The 19,912-nt window shown below is 34.9% G+C and overlaps 1 protein-coding gene across 1 annotated transcript; it reads left to right on the top strand.

Moving 5' to 3' along the window:
- The first annotated feature begins 6,044 nt into the window (after positions 1–6,044).
- LOC120089732 (thaumatin-like protein 1b) lies at positions 6,045–8,324 on the top strand. Its single transcript, XM_039047104.1, has 2 exons — positions 6,045–6,096; positions 7,651–8,324. The coding sequence occupies exons 1-2, from the start codon at positions 6,045–6,047 to the stop codon at positions 8,322–8,324; spliced, it is 726 nt and encodes a 241-aa protein (XP_038903032.1).
- Positions 8,325–19,912: the final 11,588 nt, after the last annotated feature.

Raw genomic sequence — 19,912 nt, 5'->3', positions numbered from 1 at the left:
AACAAGAACGAACATGACCACAAAGGTTTCCTCGGTATTCTTAGGATGAGAACCTAGGAGTGGTGGGCTCTGGCTATTTTGGATTTGAGGAAACTTTTATGGAGAGGAAGAAGGAATTAAAGTATTCTCAAAAACTAAAAAACACACAGAATTCTTCTGTTGTTTTTCTCACTCTCCAAATCGACAACTTTTTTTTTTCAAGAGGAAGAAGAAAACCTTTTCTTTTATATATGTCAAATATAGCCACCACCCACTTACGTGGGTGGAGAGAAAAGTAGTGGAAGGGAGTTGTAACTCCCTCCTGTACTATTAAAATAATAATTAATATAAATATAAATATGATAACTAACTTATCATATATATATTAAACTATATGTTATATCAAATATAACATATAACCTATAGTTTTAATATTGTATCACATACAATATAAGCTATAGTTTCTTTTCTCTTTTATATGACATTTAATATAAATCGCATTTATATTAAATTTAACAATTATGAATCCAATTCATAGAAACTATATTTGAATCTCATTCAAATATTTATTTCTTCTCATTAAGCTAAAATATATCAAATACATTTAAAATTATATCACATATAATCGAATCAACTTAATTATATCATATATAATTAAATCCCTCTATTAATTTGAATAATTCAAATTAATTCAAAAACTGATTCTCAATTAATCCTATTGAGCTACCAAGGGGACCTCATGGACCTGTAATTTGAAGCTCCGATGGTACATGAATAATTAATTAAACTCTTTAATTAAGTTATTCACCATCCGTTAACTTTCGGGCACTCCACTAAAGACCGATAGTTGCATTCTTTGCACTACATATGTATTTATGTGTTCATTGGATATAATCAATCAACATTACGATGACCCTTCACAAATTGCTCGTAAGTACAACTAGGCCAAATTATCGTTTTTCCCCTGTAGTTACATCTAACTCCATAAGTACCATTGGTCCCTCTAATGAATAATAGATCATAGTCCAACTATGACTAAACCCCTCTCAGGCCAGGATAGGGTGTGGCACCACATTGTTTAAGACCCGAAATCAGCTCTTAAGGGAGAAATTTATCTACTTATCCCTACCTCGGGGAAAGAGTGAATTCTATCTTGTATATCTGTGTTCCCAACTCCCCAATCAAACGAATCCCTAAAATGGTAGGCTTGTTGAGTCGACGATTTGGCCACTCTCACCCATACAAATCAAAGGACTGCCCTCATAGGTAGGAGTTCACAACTCACTCAGGATTCAGGTCATGTTACCTATGGTCATCCTGATGAAATGTAAGTCTCTATTATGAACGACGTTACGTAATGAGACTAAACATTTCGTGGTTCGGTCTTATACAAACTCTTTTGTATAGAATATCACCGCTCACATGTCTATACATGAATAATCAGGATCAAATCATTTGTAGCACTTTACAACAATTGTAACACCTACAAAGCGGGCCGTACTTATAGTGTCACCAGGATAAGGTACCCAACTTTATCTATATACTACAGACTATTTAGGTTATCACTTAAACATGATCCACCCGTATGTCTCTACATACATGTTTAAGTTACAAAGATAACCTTGGATGTTAGTTTATTGGTTTGTGGTTAATACAACTAAAATATCATATATTTTATAGACAATGAATAAAATATCATATATTTTATTAAATACAGAATGTGTTTGTTTAATAATGTTTACAAACTATAGGACTCTACGAGATTTAGGGCATCAACCCCAACAACGTGCAACTGATTTCATGTGTGCACAACAACTCGCTCAATGCAGTCTAACTAGCATATACAAAGATGGATAACTAGCAAGGATTGAACCTAGGAAGCGTCCTAAGTATCAATTAAGTTTAGAAAGACCATACCTCAATTCATCTACATGTTCCTAAATCCTATTGGGTTCGATAACATCTATATAGAACTAAAAACATGTGCATTATGAACAAGAATTCTACTATGTCGATTAATTTTCAGGAAAGCCATATTCAATTAACTGATTTTATTTTCTAACCTAGCAATTTATGCATCCTAGGAATAACCATCAAATGCACAATTAACCAATGCTACTTGATTGATTTTAGCTAGACATTCAGGTAAGAATGTGACGTAACTAAAAATTGGATAGCCAAGCACGATTATGCGTGAACATTCAACCTTACAACCATGCTTTTAGAAATTAAATCGAATTCAAAGAAAACACAAATTCAATCATTCATTTAAGAACACAAAACTCTTAAGAAATTAGCAAGGAATTAAAAACTCCAAAAACTAAATAGAAAATCGTTACCTCGAACAATCCATAGACAAATCGAAGAGAAAAATCCAATCCATAGTTTACGATCCAAAATAACGTAAAAATTAACCTATTGATGCTGAAAAGATAAGGGGAAGAGAAGAAAACTAGGCCTCTCCTCGGTCTCTATTGGGGTTGATACCCTAAATCTCGTTGGGTCCTATAGTTTGTAAATGTATTGAACCAATTCATTGTTTATTTAATAAAATATATGATATTTTATTCAAACTCATTTTCTATTTAATAAAATATATGATATTTTAGTTACATTAACCACAAACCAATAAACTAACATCCAAGGTTATCTTGTAGCTTAAACATGTATATAGAGACATACGGGTGAATCATGTTTATGTGATAATCTAAATGGTCTGTAGTAGATGAATAAGGCTGGGTATCTTATCCCGGTGACACTACGAGTATGGCCCACTTTATAGGTGTTACAATTGTTGTAAAGTGCTATAAATGATTTGATCTTGATCATTCATGTATAAACATGTGAGTGGGGATATTCTATACAAAGAAGTTTGTATAAGACCAAACAACAAAATGTTTAGTCTCATTATATAACATCGTTCATAATAGAGACTTACGTTTCACCAGGATGACCATAGGTAACATGACCTGAATCCGACCTGAATCTTGAGTGAGTTGTAAACTCCTGTCTATGAGGGCGGTCCTTTGATTTGTATGGGTGAAAGTGGTCAGATCGCCGACTCAATAAGCCTACCATTTTGGAGATTTGTTTGATTAGAGAGCTGGGAACATAACTACACAAGAAGAAATTTACTCCTTCCCAGAGATTGGGGTAAGTAGATAAATTGCTTAAAGATGCATGAGAGATAAGATTTTTTTTTTTTTTTTTTAAAACTGAGCTAAAAATCATGATCGTGCTCTCTTAACATTATTTTATACAAATTCTATCACAGGAAGAGTGCGTCATAAACTACTCATCATAACAACCAAACAACAGAGCAAACAAAACAATCAAGCATAGAACATAGTCCAAGCACAACGCTCAAGGACCTCAAGCTAATAACACTACCCAATAAGTACCCCATCCCCAACTTAAATCAATACATTATTCTCAATGTATCCTAAGCAAAGCTCTAAAGTAAAAAGGAACAAGGGAACATAAAACCTCTCCTGAAAACACTATCGCACACAGGATGTGGTTGGGTTATTGCTCTCTTCGTTTTGGTTTTTTTTCCCTTCTATTTAGAACCAAGAAGAGACCTAAAAAAGAAAAAGAAAAGAAAAAGAAAACTATAAGTAAAGAAGAAGTTAGTTAAAAGAAAAAAAACTAAAAGAAAGAAAGAAAAACAAAAAACTACTAAAATAAAGAATCTGAAAGAAAAATATCACCGAAGGCAAGAAAGGAATGGCTAGTCATCGATCGAAGTTCGGCAAATCCGACTTCCTCTACAAATCACATTTGGAAACCAATGCTGGCATAGTAGAGGCGGTTTTGCTCACGCATGAAGTTCACCATCCTCTCTATACGCCTAGCACGGCGAGCAGTGTCCTGGCTCACCTTCAAGGCTTTAGTAGCGAACCTCAGGGCACACTCACCATATGATTCATCAGCCATTGACACATTGTATTGATCTTGGGGATCAACACGGTGGAAGCTCCTTAGCAGGAATCTCCTCGTCATCGTGCTCGTCCTCGTCGTGCTCCTACGCACCACGACCATGAAATGAAGCTACTGATGACCTACAACTGGGTCCACTACGTCCCATCCTCTCTTCCTCTGTAGGGATCTCCACCCTGGACCTACAGTAAAGCTTAGTAATCAAGCTAGGATGTACTAGGCTACCCGTGGTGGAACAACGTCCACAATGGCAGATCGAGGATCTAATGACCTTTCCCGCATTGACGGACATACCCTGAACGGGGCAATATAAGAGTCTCTAGTAATGTTGGTCAGGCGTAGCACCGACATCAGTCTGGAGCAAACAAATGCATGCCAAATCTGACTGGAGACGAACATCTTCGTCCACTTAAACGTAACTAGACACCTCGCAAATGAATCCACTCTACCCTAGGCCTACAGAGAGCTTCAATGACCTTTTGTCCTAGGAACTGTTGTGAGCAAAACCTACCATACTCATCATTGAAGTCAATTAATCCATAGACTTTGTTGATGCGAAGAGACGAAAAAGGTACTCGGATGCCTCTCACCAACGAGAAATTCCTATCCTCATCGATGTTGGCATAAAGTTCCCTAATAAGAGGAACAATCACCTCACCAGGATGGCTGACTAGAGACTCCCAACTACACTGTTGTATTTCAGCAGTGATGTGGGCATAAAAGTCAGATTCTAACGATAACACCCTTTCAGGAACTAACTTTCTAGTAAAAACTACGTGATGGAACCTATCCAAAGCCCTTCGGGATATGAACCTAGGGTGCTCAAACTCGGGTTCTGGATCATGAAGGATTTTCCATCATTGATTAAGTCTTCTTCATTCATGGTAGTTCTGTATTGTAGGAAAGGAGGAAAGAAGAGAAAAACAGCTCTGAAAGAAATAGGGGAAGACAACGAGAGGAATGACTCTGAAAGAAACAGTGGAAGGTGCTTTCACATTCTTGGTGGAATCTTGAAGATCTTACGAAAGGAGGGGAAGCTTTTATTTATTTATTTATTTAACATAGTGGTAGCTGACACACATAAGGCACCGGCTATGATTCCACAACATCCAACCAATTTGCACCGCCCTTTGACCCTATCGAGGAACACCACCCAACATCACAAGTTAGGGAAGAACCTAAGAAAGGGTATAGCGATGTTAGATCTGACGTTGTATCAAATATAAATGAAAATAAATCGTTTTTTTTTTAATATTTAGTAAATTATTTAAACTTATAGTTTCATTTCTTTGTATACTTACAGAGAAAAACTACCTATTTCTAATTGAATAAACTAATATCAATATGTGAATGTGTTTATTTTTATACTATTTTATTCCCTCCTAATATAAATTTTTATATTCCCCCAAAGGCAAAGGTTTTTTATTGCTTATTTTATAAAATTAATTTTACTAAATTGAAATTTTTAAGAAGATATACAAAATTTTGTATAACCATTTTTAGCCCTTTTTTTGTCTCTCTTTTGAAACGCAATAATACTGTTCAATACATATGAATTCCCACCTAGGAGTTGATATAACAGGCAATTAACACTCTTAATAAGTAGTAATGCCACTTTTAAAGATAAACTTCTTAAATGATATACTACCATATTTTACTTTCATTTTAGTTTGCCTTGTTTTCCATCACAATCAAATTCGATTATAAATGTATTTTTGCAACTGACTTTCTTAAATGGTCAATTAATGATTAATATATATATATTTCAAGGTTAACTCATAAACTAAAGTTAAATTTAAACCTAAAATATATTTTTACAAAGTAATTAAGTGTGAAATATTAAAAGGGGATTTCACCATAATTTTTAATTATTGACTAATAAATATGAGTGGAGATTTGAACTTCTTATTATGGAAAATGAGTAGATGTTTTTCGATCTCTTTTAAAGTTCTACATTTATAAGAAAAAAAAATATTAAAAAAAGGAATTTCACCCTAATATTTCGATGAATTTCCATGTTACACCATTTAATTTAAGTTTGATATAGTTTCAGATTTAACTTCTCTGTTTTTTGCCCCTTTAAATTGAGTCTCTCTTATCATAATTTCTTCATCATTCATCAATCAATGGGTTCCAAAACTTCTCTTCTCCTCCTCCAACTCTCTCTTCTTGCAGCAGGTTAACTTTCTCACCCTTTTTCTTTTCTATTTTCTTTTTCTTTTTAAATAATAATAATAATAATAATAATAATAATAATAATAATAATAATAATAATAATACAGATACATATTGATTTTATTACAACGTTCTATTCTTTATTTTTGTTTATCACAAAGAGAAATGATGCATTAGAAATATATATTCATAAAATCATGTAATCTAATGAAGAACACCGTTGCATGGTTTGATTTTTTATTTTTCTTTTAAATTTTAAAGTTCAATGTTGTTATTTATGTTTCGATAATGTTAATTCTTTTGTATAATAAATAAGTTTAATCCATATAATTAATTATATGTTCAATACAAACTTTATTTTCCATATGTTTTATTCGTTTTTATTTAAAATCATATTGAGAAATAGATTCTCCATTTTTTTCCTTCTAACATTCGTGTGTATTATAGCAATATTAGAACTTGATTTGGAAGTAAAAATGAAAATCCATTTTCTTCATTTAATTTAAGATAACCTACCTATCAGATGTAATTATCATAAAATAACATAAAATTTATCTTCACCACTAAAATAGTCAACCCAGTGTCCGACTAACTTTTTTTTTTTTATTTTTTTTTTTAAGAAGATAATTGTTGAAATTAGTTTTACTCTATGTTATTAGATTAGGGTAAGATGAAAATATAGGTGCAACAAAAAAAACAGTGAAGAATAGGGGTGTAAAAAATCGAACCGACCGGTGGTTCGATCCCAATCAAGCCAGTTCATTCCATTTGGATTGATTTTTTTGTTAGAATTAAAAAGAATCGAATCGAACAATCGTTTCGGTTTGGTCTAGGTTTACCCGAACCAAATTAATTAGAAATTAGGGTTTATTGTTTCAACCTCATATCTTTGCTGCTAATGTGTAATGCCCACATCCCTTCTCTCTTCCTATCTATCTCACATCCCCTCTCTGATTCACTCTTTCTCTCACTTCCCTTACCTGTTTCTCTCTTTCTCTCTTTCACTCTTTCTCTTACAAAGAAGAAGAAACCGAAGAAGAACTTGAAGAAGATGAAACCGAAGAAGAAGCTGAAGAACCTCCCACCGCAGAAGAACTACTTTCTTGGGACTGTGGGCTGACGGGGTTATATATTTTTTTATTTTTTTAACATTGGAATATTATATACCACAAACAATCGAGTGCGACCCGACCTGATTTTAATCCAATGGTTGGATCTTATCCGTACACAAGCCAAATTGGGTCGGGTTGAGGTCAGTTTTGAGGACATCCTGACTCATTCGAACCGTTTACACTCCTAGGGTTGAACATTAAGATCCATCAAATCGAATCGAATAACAATAGTGAATCAAACTAAATCTAAAATTTGAATTTTACGAAAGCTTCGGCTTAGTTTGGTTTAAAATGACAACAAAGCGAATTATTAACTATATAAAATCGAAAACCAAGGATAAAAAATCGAACTGAACCAAGGTTCATCGAACCTGTATTATATATAAAATTGAATAATATAGTATGAGTATCTTTAAATACTAATATGGATATATTTGCATTGTAGGGGTAGTTTCGGACGACGTGATATTCCATTTTGAGAACCAATGCCCATATTCAATATGGCTATCCTCAAACTCACCCATCGGAGACGCCGACCCGGAGAGTCCATCCTACACTCTCGAGATCTTTATTATGCCCGACACATGGACTGGCTCTTTGTGGGCCCGTACAAAGTGCTCCAACGACCAAGACTACCATTTCTCCTGTGAAACCGGCGATTGCGGGTCTGGCACCATCTTCTGCGACTCCACTCCACCGGCTCTCCCGGTCACCCTCCTCGACTTTGCCATCAACAACTCCATTGTTCACTACGACCTTAGCCTCAAACATGGCTTCAATATTCCGGTCCGGATCCAGCCCGATGGCGGTCACCTCGTCGATGGTGGCTCCGGCCACTGCCCCACCGTCGACTGCATCCAAGACTTGGGCAATGTCTGCCCGTCGTTTCTCGTTGCCAAGAATAAGGACGGCGCGTACATCGGCTGCTACAGCGCGTGCGACGCGCTGAAGTCGCCAGAGTATTGCTGCAGCAGTTCCGATTGCCAGCCGGATCAGTACTCTGAGAAGTTTAAGGAATTGTGCGGTTTGGCGCGCGTATATCCCGGGGATAATACTCCACCGACATACGGATGTACTGGTTTTAATACTATTAACGTTACCTTCTGTCCTATAATTTAGACAACTCTTCCTAAATTTTGAAGGAATTCGTAAGGTTTTTTTGATTTCCATCTTTGATTGAAACTTCTTTCTTATTTTCTGTTCAGCCTCACTAATTGTCGAATAAAAATTTGACATTTACAAATTTTTAATTGAAAAAATAAATTGGTATTGTTTTATTTTAGTGTCCACACAAGAAAGAGATGCATGATGTACGCCTAACTCTTGTACTTACAATTATATCTTTAAAAAAAGTTTAAATGGTGAAACTTGAGATAGGGGATTATTAAAAACTACTTTATATATGTCCATGGACTTTCACTTTCACTAGGCAATAATTTAGTCACTGTAATTTTAAATGTTTTAACAATGTTTTCACTAGGTAACTACTTTATATTTTAACAATGTAATTTTAAATCTATTGTAATTTATCTATATAGGTAACTAAATAATGTTTTTGGTTTTTGGTTTTTCTACTTTAAACTAAAAAAAACCAATATGTTGGATAAACATATTTAAAAAACAAATGTATTTGATTATTATTTTTGGTTCTCTTTTTTCTAAAAGGAATCCAAAAATAAATTTAACACATAAAGATTAAATTTTTTTAATGAGTTTTCATACCAAATGTTTGAGCATTTAACTATACTTTTATTTATTGTTTAATCATAGAAGATATTACATGCATATGGTGTATTTGAATAAAATTGATATAGAATTCAGACGACGACGACGACGATGACAACGACGTCTTCACCGGTCCTTTTCTCTCGAGGCGTCCTTCCGAAGGTCGTCTTCGTTTTCGTTTTTTCGGTAATCGTAGCCGTCTGTGTCGTCGTCTTCGGTCTGATGGTAGGAAGGTTGCCGGCTCTTTCGCGGCAGGTACATTCGAGCGGGTTTCAGGTTTACGATAAGAAGAGCAGAAGGTGATCTGGATTTAGCTGCAGAGGGCGGTGTGAGTTTAGATTTGTGGACGGTGATGTTAGACGGTGAGGTTAGATGGTGCGTAAGCGGTCACCTTTAAGATTGAAGGAGAAGAATGGAGATCGAGTTGCTTACCATCCCTTTCGTCTACTTAGACTAGAGATCGAATCGGGATTGGGTGCTCGTTCTTTGGAGGTGAAGGGTTTTGGGATGTCTGATGGTCGTTCTAAGGGGGTTGAAGGGTCTAGTATGAGGAGTGTGGCCAAAGTGAAGCTGGGGGGGTTGATGGTGGATGATCCTTCAGCGGTTGAAGGGTTGATCATAGAGTCAGAAGAAAATCGGGTTGAGAGGGATGAATCGGATGGGCTGGGGCTTAGCTAGTGGTTGGGTAGAGGAGCTTGGGCTCGAGTGGAGTTGGTTGTGAGGAGTGTGTCTGAGAACCTTGAGTGTTTGGGTTAGGCCTTGAGGTTGGGGTAAGCGCCTGTTGGGAGTGGGATGAGGCTAGGTGAAGGGAGTGGACTGGTGGCAGGGGGAGTTGGGGACAGGGTCGAAAGGTGTGGAGGCTTTAGAGTTGGGCTATGTGGCTGGGCTGGAGTTGGGAGCCTCGAGGGGGGGGGGGGGAGGAGGGGTATAGAAGTTAGGCTGTAAGGAGGTCTCATGGGCTGACCTTATTGGAAGCGAGGGTCGTTCGGTGGATGAGGGGGGTTCTCGTGAGGGAGGAGTCAGTCCTCAAAATCGGTTCATGCTGGGGGGTTTGGTCCAAATTCAAACCGGTTGAAGGAGTAGGGCGGTTCAGATGGTTCTGATTTCGGTGTGAAAGGAGAAAGTTCGTGGGTGGCCCTTTTTGGGTCAAATTTAAGGGGAAATTTAGAGTTTATTCCCCCTTTGGTTGAAAATGACAAAGTTATTGTTAAACCTTGTGTGGAGATTAATGATGCGGGAGTGTGTTTGTGGGAGAAATCTTTGGTTGGTCAGCTTGTGGATGCCAAACTCCCGTATTTTGTTATTTGTCACTTTATTCAGAGAATTTGGGGACGCATAGAGATGCCAACTATTACCTTGTTGGAAAACGGGTTGATTATCTTTAAATTTCAGAAGGCCGAGTCACGGATTGGGTGCTGGAGAATGGTCCATGACACTTGGGTGGCAAACCCATCTTATTACGACAATGGTCACCAGGTATTATTCCTGAAACTTTTGTTTTTTATTCTGTTCTTATCTTGATTAAACTGGAGTTGTGGACGGATAAGGGTTTAGTAGTGTTAGCTAGTGTTGTGGATAAACCAATCTCTTTTGATGTGACAACAAGGGAGCGGCGACAGTTATCATATGCAAGGGTTTGTGTTTAGATGGATAGTAATTCATTATTGCCCTCTTCAGTCACTGTTTGAATTCGGGGTCAAGAGTTTATTATTCCAGCAGTGTATGAGTGGAAACCTCGTAGGTGTGCTTGCTGTGGTTCCTTTGGGCACACTGGGGCTATGTGTGAGAAACAAGGTATGGCAAAGTGTCAGGAATTATGTATTGTGGCAGTTAATGAGGGGTGTTTGAGGGAGAATGGGGGACGTGAGGGTTGAGGAAGAGGCAGGAATTGAGTATTGGTGGGAGAGAAGTTAGCCTAGTGGTTTAGAGGTGCGGGGAGTGATTGAAGGAAATCAGAATCCCAATTTCCGTGAGTAGCAGAAGTAAGACCATTCCAAATTACAATCATGAATCAACAAATCATTTACAGTCGACTTCGTACAAGCAGTTAGACAATTTATAGAGAAATTACAGCATGAAACAATAAAAGTACAGAGGCAAAAACTGTACTAACAACGGCAGAAGCGTCTTCACGCTTCGATGCGCACTCTGATCGATCACAGCAACCATGAGTGCCTGATCTACATGACTGCAACATGGCACGAACATTTTGCGCTCGTCCTCGGTCACGAACTCCTCTACTACAGCGAATGGCCTCCGCAACACCACGAACGGCCTCCGGAAAACCTCGACGGTGTCGAGTTGAATCTGACACCACCAACAAGGCGACCTTGGTATTCTCAGTGTGAGAATCCAGAGGGTGGGCTCTGTTCTGTTCGGACTTGGTGTAGCAGATGAACAGGAAAACAACGATCCCGTACAAGACTGGGCAATGTGGAGAAGTCGGAGACCTATCGTATAGGTCGATGCCCATCGTTTAGATAAAGCTATGTGATCGTCTAGTAAAAGCTATGCGATCGTTTAGCTCGACAACTCTACACGATCGTTTACCTTGGGCCAGCGATCGTCTAGCAAAGCTATGCAATCATTTAATAACATTGCACGATCGTTTAGCTAGCACTTGCACTATCGTTTAGCTCGCCCAACTGTCATTTAGTAAATCTGTATTTACTTGACGATTTTCGTGAGTTTTCTTTCTTCGGCCGAGACAAAATTCAAATTCTTTCAATCTTTTGTAAAAACCTTCCTCTTTCAAAATAGGAAACCAATTTTCTCTTTAAAACTCATGGTTACCATGATCAACAATAACCCACCCACTATACTTTGGTTTATTTAAAAGAAAAGTATTAATATCTAATAATTAATATTATATTATAAAATAATGATAATCAACTTAATCATATATATTATAACCTATAGTTTATTATATTCATCTCATGAAACATATAAACCCATAGTTCTTTTCCTATTCCATGGTACTTAATGTAAGTCTCATTTACATCAACTCCTCTCTAACAACTAGAAAGTTTATTCAAGTATCTCAGGTTTCGTATCGAGGTTATTTCGTCCTGGCTTTTCTTTGCCTGATCCCACTTCATCTCTGCATAATGATTGATCATTTGTAAAAACCATCTGTAACCAAATTACAAAAAAGTGAAGTCCCGTATCCCGTAGTGTCACCAGATTATGAATAACCTTATCCATATATTGTAAGACCATTTTAGAGTTATGTACTTGACATGACCACCATCTACATTCTAATTAACTACCTATCAAGTTGAACATAAAATAACCATGGATTCCTTAATCTCTGAATAAATAAGTCAATATTATTAAATATACAACTCATACAATTATTATTAAGAGCAACCAATGCTATTATTAACATACTAGGCTTTACGGGGCATACAATTCCAACAATCAACTCAACTACCAATCTCTCTCACAAACAAGGACGGAAATATCCGGCGGAGTGCAGGTTCGCGGTTGTTACTGTGGTTTTCTTAGCTGGTTGTCATTTAGTTACCGTATCAAGTATCGAAGGTAGTTGTTCGTACTCAACTTGGTTTCAGCTGTTGTGTTTCTTGGCTTAATAACGGAAACGACTCACTTTGTTAAAAATGTTTACAAGAGTTGTAATGTGTTACAAATTTATCCCCAACCATTTTGCAGAGAATGCAAATTGAGGGGTATCTAATTTCATAAAGAAACTCTTCTTCTCTTTTGTCTATATAAATCCAGACCTGCTAAATTGTTATTCTAATTAACTTGTCGATTGAAGAGATTAAATTTCATAAACGACCATTTATATACTGACCGTCTAGTCTTGATAGTTAAGTTTAAACTCTTGTCTCTGAGTATTTGCCTTGATTAATATTGGAGTTATGAATCTTGTCTATGGCCGACTTATAAGTTACCAATTTTACTAGATTTCCGAGTAAGAGATCTAGAGCATAGCTACTATAAGTAGAATGCTCTTTCGCTTTGGAAGTCATCACAAATAGATGATTCATTAGAGATCAAGCGAGACATATGGAATAAAAGAGGTATACTATAGAGGTAACGCGAATCTTAGCACACATTGTCACGATCAATTCGAGAAGGTTGGCTTACTAATAATTGGGGTTAATGATCTATCGAAATAGAAAACATTATAACATGTGAAGAATGCAAATACTGGGTCTTTTAATGGATGACCACAGAATATAATGAATTTTATTAAATTAACATTAAAACGAGTTAATCAAATAATATTAATCCCGTATCATTTGACTCAATTTGTGGTTCATTAGATATCTCTACTAGCCTCATAGGATAATAATACAAGGAAATTATTTTTGAAGAATGAATTGTTCAATAATTATAAGGAATTTTATTGTAATGAAAATTAATAGTAAAGCATTAATAAAAAGTAATTTTGGAATTAGATTAAAATTAACCTATATAATATCGCAGAATATGCTATGAAAATAGATTCAAAAACTAACTATTGAAAGATTCATATTATAATAGATGTTATGAATAAGATTTATATATAATTATAGATTAATGTTAATGTGAATGAGCTTCATATAACTCTATATGTGGAGAAGGAAATACATCTGAAATGATTCAAATATTACAAATTAATTAAATATAGTACTAATATTAATTAATAGGACCATTAAATATAAAGAATAAGTATTTAAAATTTTACATTAATAGCAAAAAAGTTCAAAGAATAAACGCAACTTTTGAAAACTTTTTGAATACTAATTATAAATAATTTTGGAAATTTTTCTATTTATAATAATTTCTAATCTATATAGTTATCAAATCCAATAAATATTATTGATTTCAAATTAAATAGTTTTAATTTATAAATTAATAAGATAACGCCCCTATTGTTACACGGAGTTGCTCCCTCTCGATTAATTAAATTGCAGAAAGGTCTTGCATATGAAAAAAAAAAATAAAGTTATTCTCTCCTCACTCTCAATTCTTCCTCAATCATCTCACCTACTCTCAAGTGTATAATGAGAAAGGTTCTCTAATAAAACCTTCCCAATGCTCTTCTAAAGAAGTTTCCACAAACAATCTTGTCGAGAATCAGGGAAAAGACTTGGTGATGGACCATTAGTTTCAAGATCCAAAGAAAGGATTGAAGAGTTCATGAATCTCAGTGAAAGCAATCAGTAGAAATTGAAGAGTGTATCTGAAAGGTATTTTGCTTTCTTCCTGAATTTTCTTTACTATTTAACAGCATGGCTATTAGTTAGAATGTCTTTATACTTCTCTGTGTTCTATTTTGCATTTTGAAAAAATAAATTAACACCATATGTTCACACGCTCCACACATTTTAAAACTATACTTCCTTTTCCTATTGGAACGGACACTACTTGATTTAGGCCACTGAATGTGTTCAAAAAATGAGGTCAATCCTGGATTGACACTCAGGGACTAAGACTTGGCTTTGAGACTGGCCTCAGGAGCCTCACCTCAGCCTCAGCCCCCAAAGTCGGCCTTCAAGGCTGAGAGCGATCCACTGCGATACTTAATTCCCTTCTTCTCCCCATATATTTAAGGAACCTCTCTGAAGCATGCCCTTGCCACTCTAAGATCTGTTCTACCATTATGGAAAATTTAGGTAACTTCCATGATTTTCTTTTGTAAAGGATATGGTGCTAATAATCCCAATTTGAAGTACTATTGTTGTCTATAATAGTACAACAAGTTTTTTTTGCCGATTCAGATGCATGTCCATCATTTGGACTTGTAAATACTTTAACCTAAGAAGTTCCACCTCTTGACATTTCCGGTTGACATCTACACCGACATGGCGTTAAACTAGTAATTTTGCGCAATCCCTTGGATCATTTTTATTTAGGAGTGCTTATAAGCTCGTCGCTGATTTTCGGCTAGCTTTCTGAAATGTTTATGAGGTCTTAATCCCCGTATTTCCAAGGCTAATTACCTGTCAAGTCCCCGGGACGATTTGGAGGGTTTCCTTGTGATGAATTAATTGACTACAACACTTTCTTATGAGACGCAAGCTTATGCTAGTAATGGGAATTACCTGGACTCAAAGGTCGAATAATGACTTGGGCCGCTGTGGGGTCTTATGAACCTACAATCACCTTACCGGCTCAAATCAAGGTTTGAAGACTACAGAAACGCAAGCTCTCGAAAAGAAATCGATCATACCTTGGCCTCGTAATGTCATAGGCTGACTCCGGCCTCTAGACTTGGCGAGCCTGAACATTTTGTATACTTTTCTATCAGGTTCACTTTTGGCCTATAAAGTCATTTAAAAATAGGTACATTATTTATCGATTCATAAAATTACATATCAATTAATAACAAAAAACTAAGTAGACATGCTTTCTAATTTAAATTCTTTCCCGCGTTCAGATGGAGTTGAGTTTACTAGCCTTATCTTGTGTGCAAGTAATAAATTAAGTTAATTTAATAAAATTATATTAAGAATTTGACTGCAGAAACAATCCAAAAACTAAGACTAAGAATTATTTCAATGTCATTTGATAGGTATGTGTGAGAATACAGTGGATCTGTACAGTGATAATTTTAAATGGTTATAACATATGAGTAAGGTTGGGTACCAACTTATCTTTGGAACTATGGCTACAACCCATTTGAATCCGTTACATATAGATTTGATCCAATGGGTTCTAAGACTGGAGACAGCTGTGAAGGTATCATTCCTACGGATACAAAGAGTTTTGGTATAAAGAATGGGCACCCAGCAAGAATAGTTAATCATCTTTTCTAATATTGTTGACTGAGGATTAACATCTTCAATAAGATAACCATAATTACTCGATCCAATCACTAAGTATTTATCAACTTCTGCCTGGAGGCTCCTTGTTCTTTTGATTTGGTTTGTAAAGGCTGTGTTTCCGACATCAATAAGCCTACCAATTTTAGACACAGACAAAAGCTAGGAGCTGAAAACATAAACTACATAAGATGAATCACTCCTTCCCGACTATAGAAAAATAGAAGAGTTGTTCGCCATTAAGTACCTGACTCCAGGTCCTTGAAACAAATGGGCCACTTCCCTCTCATTAGCCCGAGAGTGATTTTTTATGTAGATCATAGAGAGGTTATGTTCATTGATACAAGGGACTTTAGTAAGAGAGCATTGTACATTACAGGTGAATGATAATTCTGCTACCCCAACTGAATTATGAACAACCGTCGTGAAGGATCGACTTACTTATTATGGTTATATCTCATCGTTACCCAATCCTTACATCAAACGTGCAGAAGGAGTGCAGTTTGATCTTAGATGGGTAAGTGCTATCTCATGGTACATGTATATGTTGAATTAGTTCAGTTAAATAATTAATTAGTTAATCTCGACATGGAGTCTTCTAATTTTGTAGGCACAGTTAGAGTCCTTTGCTACTTACTAAATTGAGTAACATAATAAGCGATCAGCACGAAGTTCTGGGAGACACTTAAATTGTTTTCAAATTAATGAAGAGAATGCATTAATGTATAAGATACAATTAAATAATATATGTTAGAGTACTTATATATAAGTTAATTTTCTGAATAAGATTGAAAAATTAACTATATAAATGAGAGAAATATAAATAAGAATCCATATATAATGAATGAGATTCAATATAAAAGGTTAAAAATTAATGTGGCGATGTGATTCATATTATAAACTATGGTTATGAGGAGATAATGCTATATGAAATATGAATTGAAATGCCAATATTTTTTTAAAATATTATGATACTTATTATGTAATTAATTAATTATAATATTTATTAAGTTAAGATTCCCCTAATCTATTGCGAGGAGTGGACTGATGAGTGGCGCGAGAGGGAGTTACAACTCCCTTTTCACCTTAGATTACAAGAAAATATGCCATAATTGTTCGCTTTCAAAAATTGATGTCCTTATTTACACCAATACTGAAACAAAAAATATTTATAACCGCGAAAATCTACATCTTATACTAACAGTAGCATAAGAGGAAAGTACAGGAATCTCGATCCACAAGGAGACCATTTCTAAATCTTTCTTAAGCTAAATTCACCTATAAATGATAAAAATTGAAGGGTTTTTATAAAACGAGACATTACTTGAAATTAAAAGATAGAAGAAATAAATTGTAAAGGATTTAGTGCAATCTCAATTTCTCAGTTCAGTTAGACATTCTTTGCAATTTTATTGAATTGATTTCTACAAATTAAATATATGTAATCGAATAATGCCACACAAACTATTCGCTTGATCGATTAAGCTAACCTACAATGCGAAGAAACTGCAAAAATCATATCAACGAAAGCATTCTAAATATTGATTTAAGTTGGAAGACCTAACTCTAATCAACCTGAATAGCTTCTGACCCTATTGGGCTTCGATGATCCATAATAAATTGAAAATTACATGTACAGTTCGAAAATTTAATTTGGTGATTAATCGTAAGGATAGTGATCAATTAATCGAAACCTATCTTTGATATTAGTAATGTATGTTTTTAGTAATAAGCCATCAAATACACAATTAACTATTTCCACTTTAGTAGAAACTTACTAGACTTCTTAATATATGATATATTCAAATTAATATATTTCAAGCTAAGATTGTAACAAAACTAAAGAATCTATATCATGCTCAATAAGAGAATAAAGGATCTTGAAAATGGCTTTTAGAATTCAAATGTTCAAGAATCATATATTGATTGCATTAGTAAGTAGGAAGAGCAGAAATCAACGAAACTGTACAAGATGTGCTTGAATTAAAAAAGAAATTGAAGAATTACGTTCATAAATTTCATTGACAAATCCAGAAGAAATTCAAATGTATTGTTTAAAATTAAAAAAAAAAAAAAAAAGAAATGAAAATCTAACCTAATGGAACAGAATTACCTAAGAGATGAATGATTTCTTGAGAGAAACTTCGATCCATCCTTGGAGAAAAATTTGTCTCCTTCTCTCAATAAATGAAAGAAAATCCCTTTTAAGTATTGTTAGGTATAGCAGCGTGACGCTACGGATGCATTGAACATATTGTAAAAAGCCAAATAGCATTGGTTGAGGGTACGAGATGGCTGTGGCTTGACCGCTAGTTGCACAAGTCACGCGGTCATTTCTTATCAAATTTCAGAGCGTTGTGAAGCCTTTGTTGGCAGCATTGCAATTGCTTGCCCTATTGGCCATAATGATGTGGTTCTGTTTAAGCATGCTCAACGCTTCTTGGAGGGTGCGTGGTTGCTGCTTCCTAATGGCATTTGGTAAAGTTATTTTGACTTTCTCAATTTTTTGATTTCAAATTGAGCATTTTTTATATCCTTTTTAGTATAAAATCTTATCAACTTCTAATTATTTCCAGACTATTTACAATAAAATCAACTATTATTAGACAAAGAATTGAAGTAGATGAGGGATTGTATAGAAAACAACTCGTTTCTCAACAAACCTATAAAATACCGCCCCCACTAACCAATCTCTTGTTTGTCACACCAGTAAAACTAGAAATATGTATGCAGTCAACGACAACACACCACTATAATATTGCTTGTGATTCATTTCAAGGGAGGTTATTTAAATGTTTATATGTTCACTGCCCTTAACACAAATATTCGATCCTTCATTCTCTCTTTTCATACAAACAACAGCAACACACGTAATGATACAGCAATAAGCATTTAGAAATTGTTACAATTTTTGCTAACTAAAGAAAATGGTCAATTTTTCTTGTAGACGAATAAAGAAAGGATACATAGTTTTTAGTTTATTTAAAGTCAAAAACTAGTAAGAAAGGTGATATCAAACTCTCATTTCTCTTCGCTCCTCACTGGTTTGGGTTATCGGTCTATCACCCAGAGAGTATACCTAACGCAAAAAATAGAGGCAATGTCTAAGACAAGGGTGCTTTTTATAAATAAGCACTACACAAAATTATTGGTAATTACTTTTACACCACCACTAGCTATAACATCCAACCGTAAAAGAGAGATATAGCCTTTTCCGGGGTCTTAACTACACACGTTAGTGTAAAGTTATTTTTGTTTAGGCAAAGTTTGTTTAATATACCAGTACTATATAGTATATAAGCTACAAAAAAAATATTACTTTGAAAGGCCCCTTTTCCCTTTGTCTGAGATTTGCTTCTAAAATTAAGAGTGTTCTTAAGACTAAGTTGTCCTATCAAGGTAATACACTCCACCCACAATTAAGTAATATGATATTCTAAAGTTTTAACGATGTCTTAACTCAAATATAAATTTGAACATCAATTTTTTTATGAAACTTAAAAGAAAAAGAAAATTTTCATTGACAACACACAGCTACACATTTTTAGAAAAAATTGAGATCTAAAGTTTTTGTATTTTACTCAACCACTCTTGAAAGAATGCATGATCAACAGTTCATTTGATAAAATCGAGAATTGGTGTAAATCATATGATGCAAAACAAAGTGAATAGTAATCTTACATCATACACATACAATTTCATGAGCAATGATTATCGAGCATCTATTATATCCACAAAGATAAAAGAGACCAAAAAAAGATGTCAAAGAAATCCTACGCACACATCCAACGTTAAATCAAAAGTAAGCATCGAAAATGTATTAGAGCCTAAGAAATAATATCAGATATATCTAATATCAAGATAGCACGACAAAATCTAAATATACCCAGCTCAGGTCCAATAATGGGGTTCTAGCACATGTATCTTGTATCATCATAAAGCAACAATTGTATTTAATAAAGATCACTCTCTTTTTACATACAATTCTCACATTTAAAATGATTGACTGCAAATAAACATGTACAATGAAGTTTCCTAACCCCCCAATCTTAAAAAATTAGCACAGCATTTGAGTCCATCCAATCAATCTTTTCTATTAATAGGATACTAATTTGAAGGCGAAAAGATAAAGGAGGTATAAAGAAAAAGTTTCCCCTTAAGCTTTTGTGGCATTGGGTCACATACTTAATTAATCAACAACTCTAC

The sequence above is a fragment of the Benincasa hispida genome, chromosome 11 (assembly GCF_009727055.1).
Source record: "Benincasa hispida cultivar B227 chromosome 11, ASM972705v1, whole genome shotgun sequence".
In the NCBI taxonomy this organism is placed as follows: Eukaryota; Viridiplantae; Streptophyta; class Magnoliopsida; order Cucurbitales; family Cucurbitaceae; genus Benincasa; species Benincasa hispida.
Note: the sequence above shows the minus strand (reverse complement) of the source record. Positions and strands in the feature narration are given on the sequence as shown.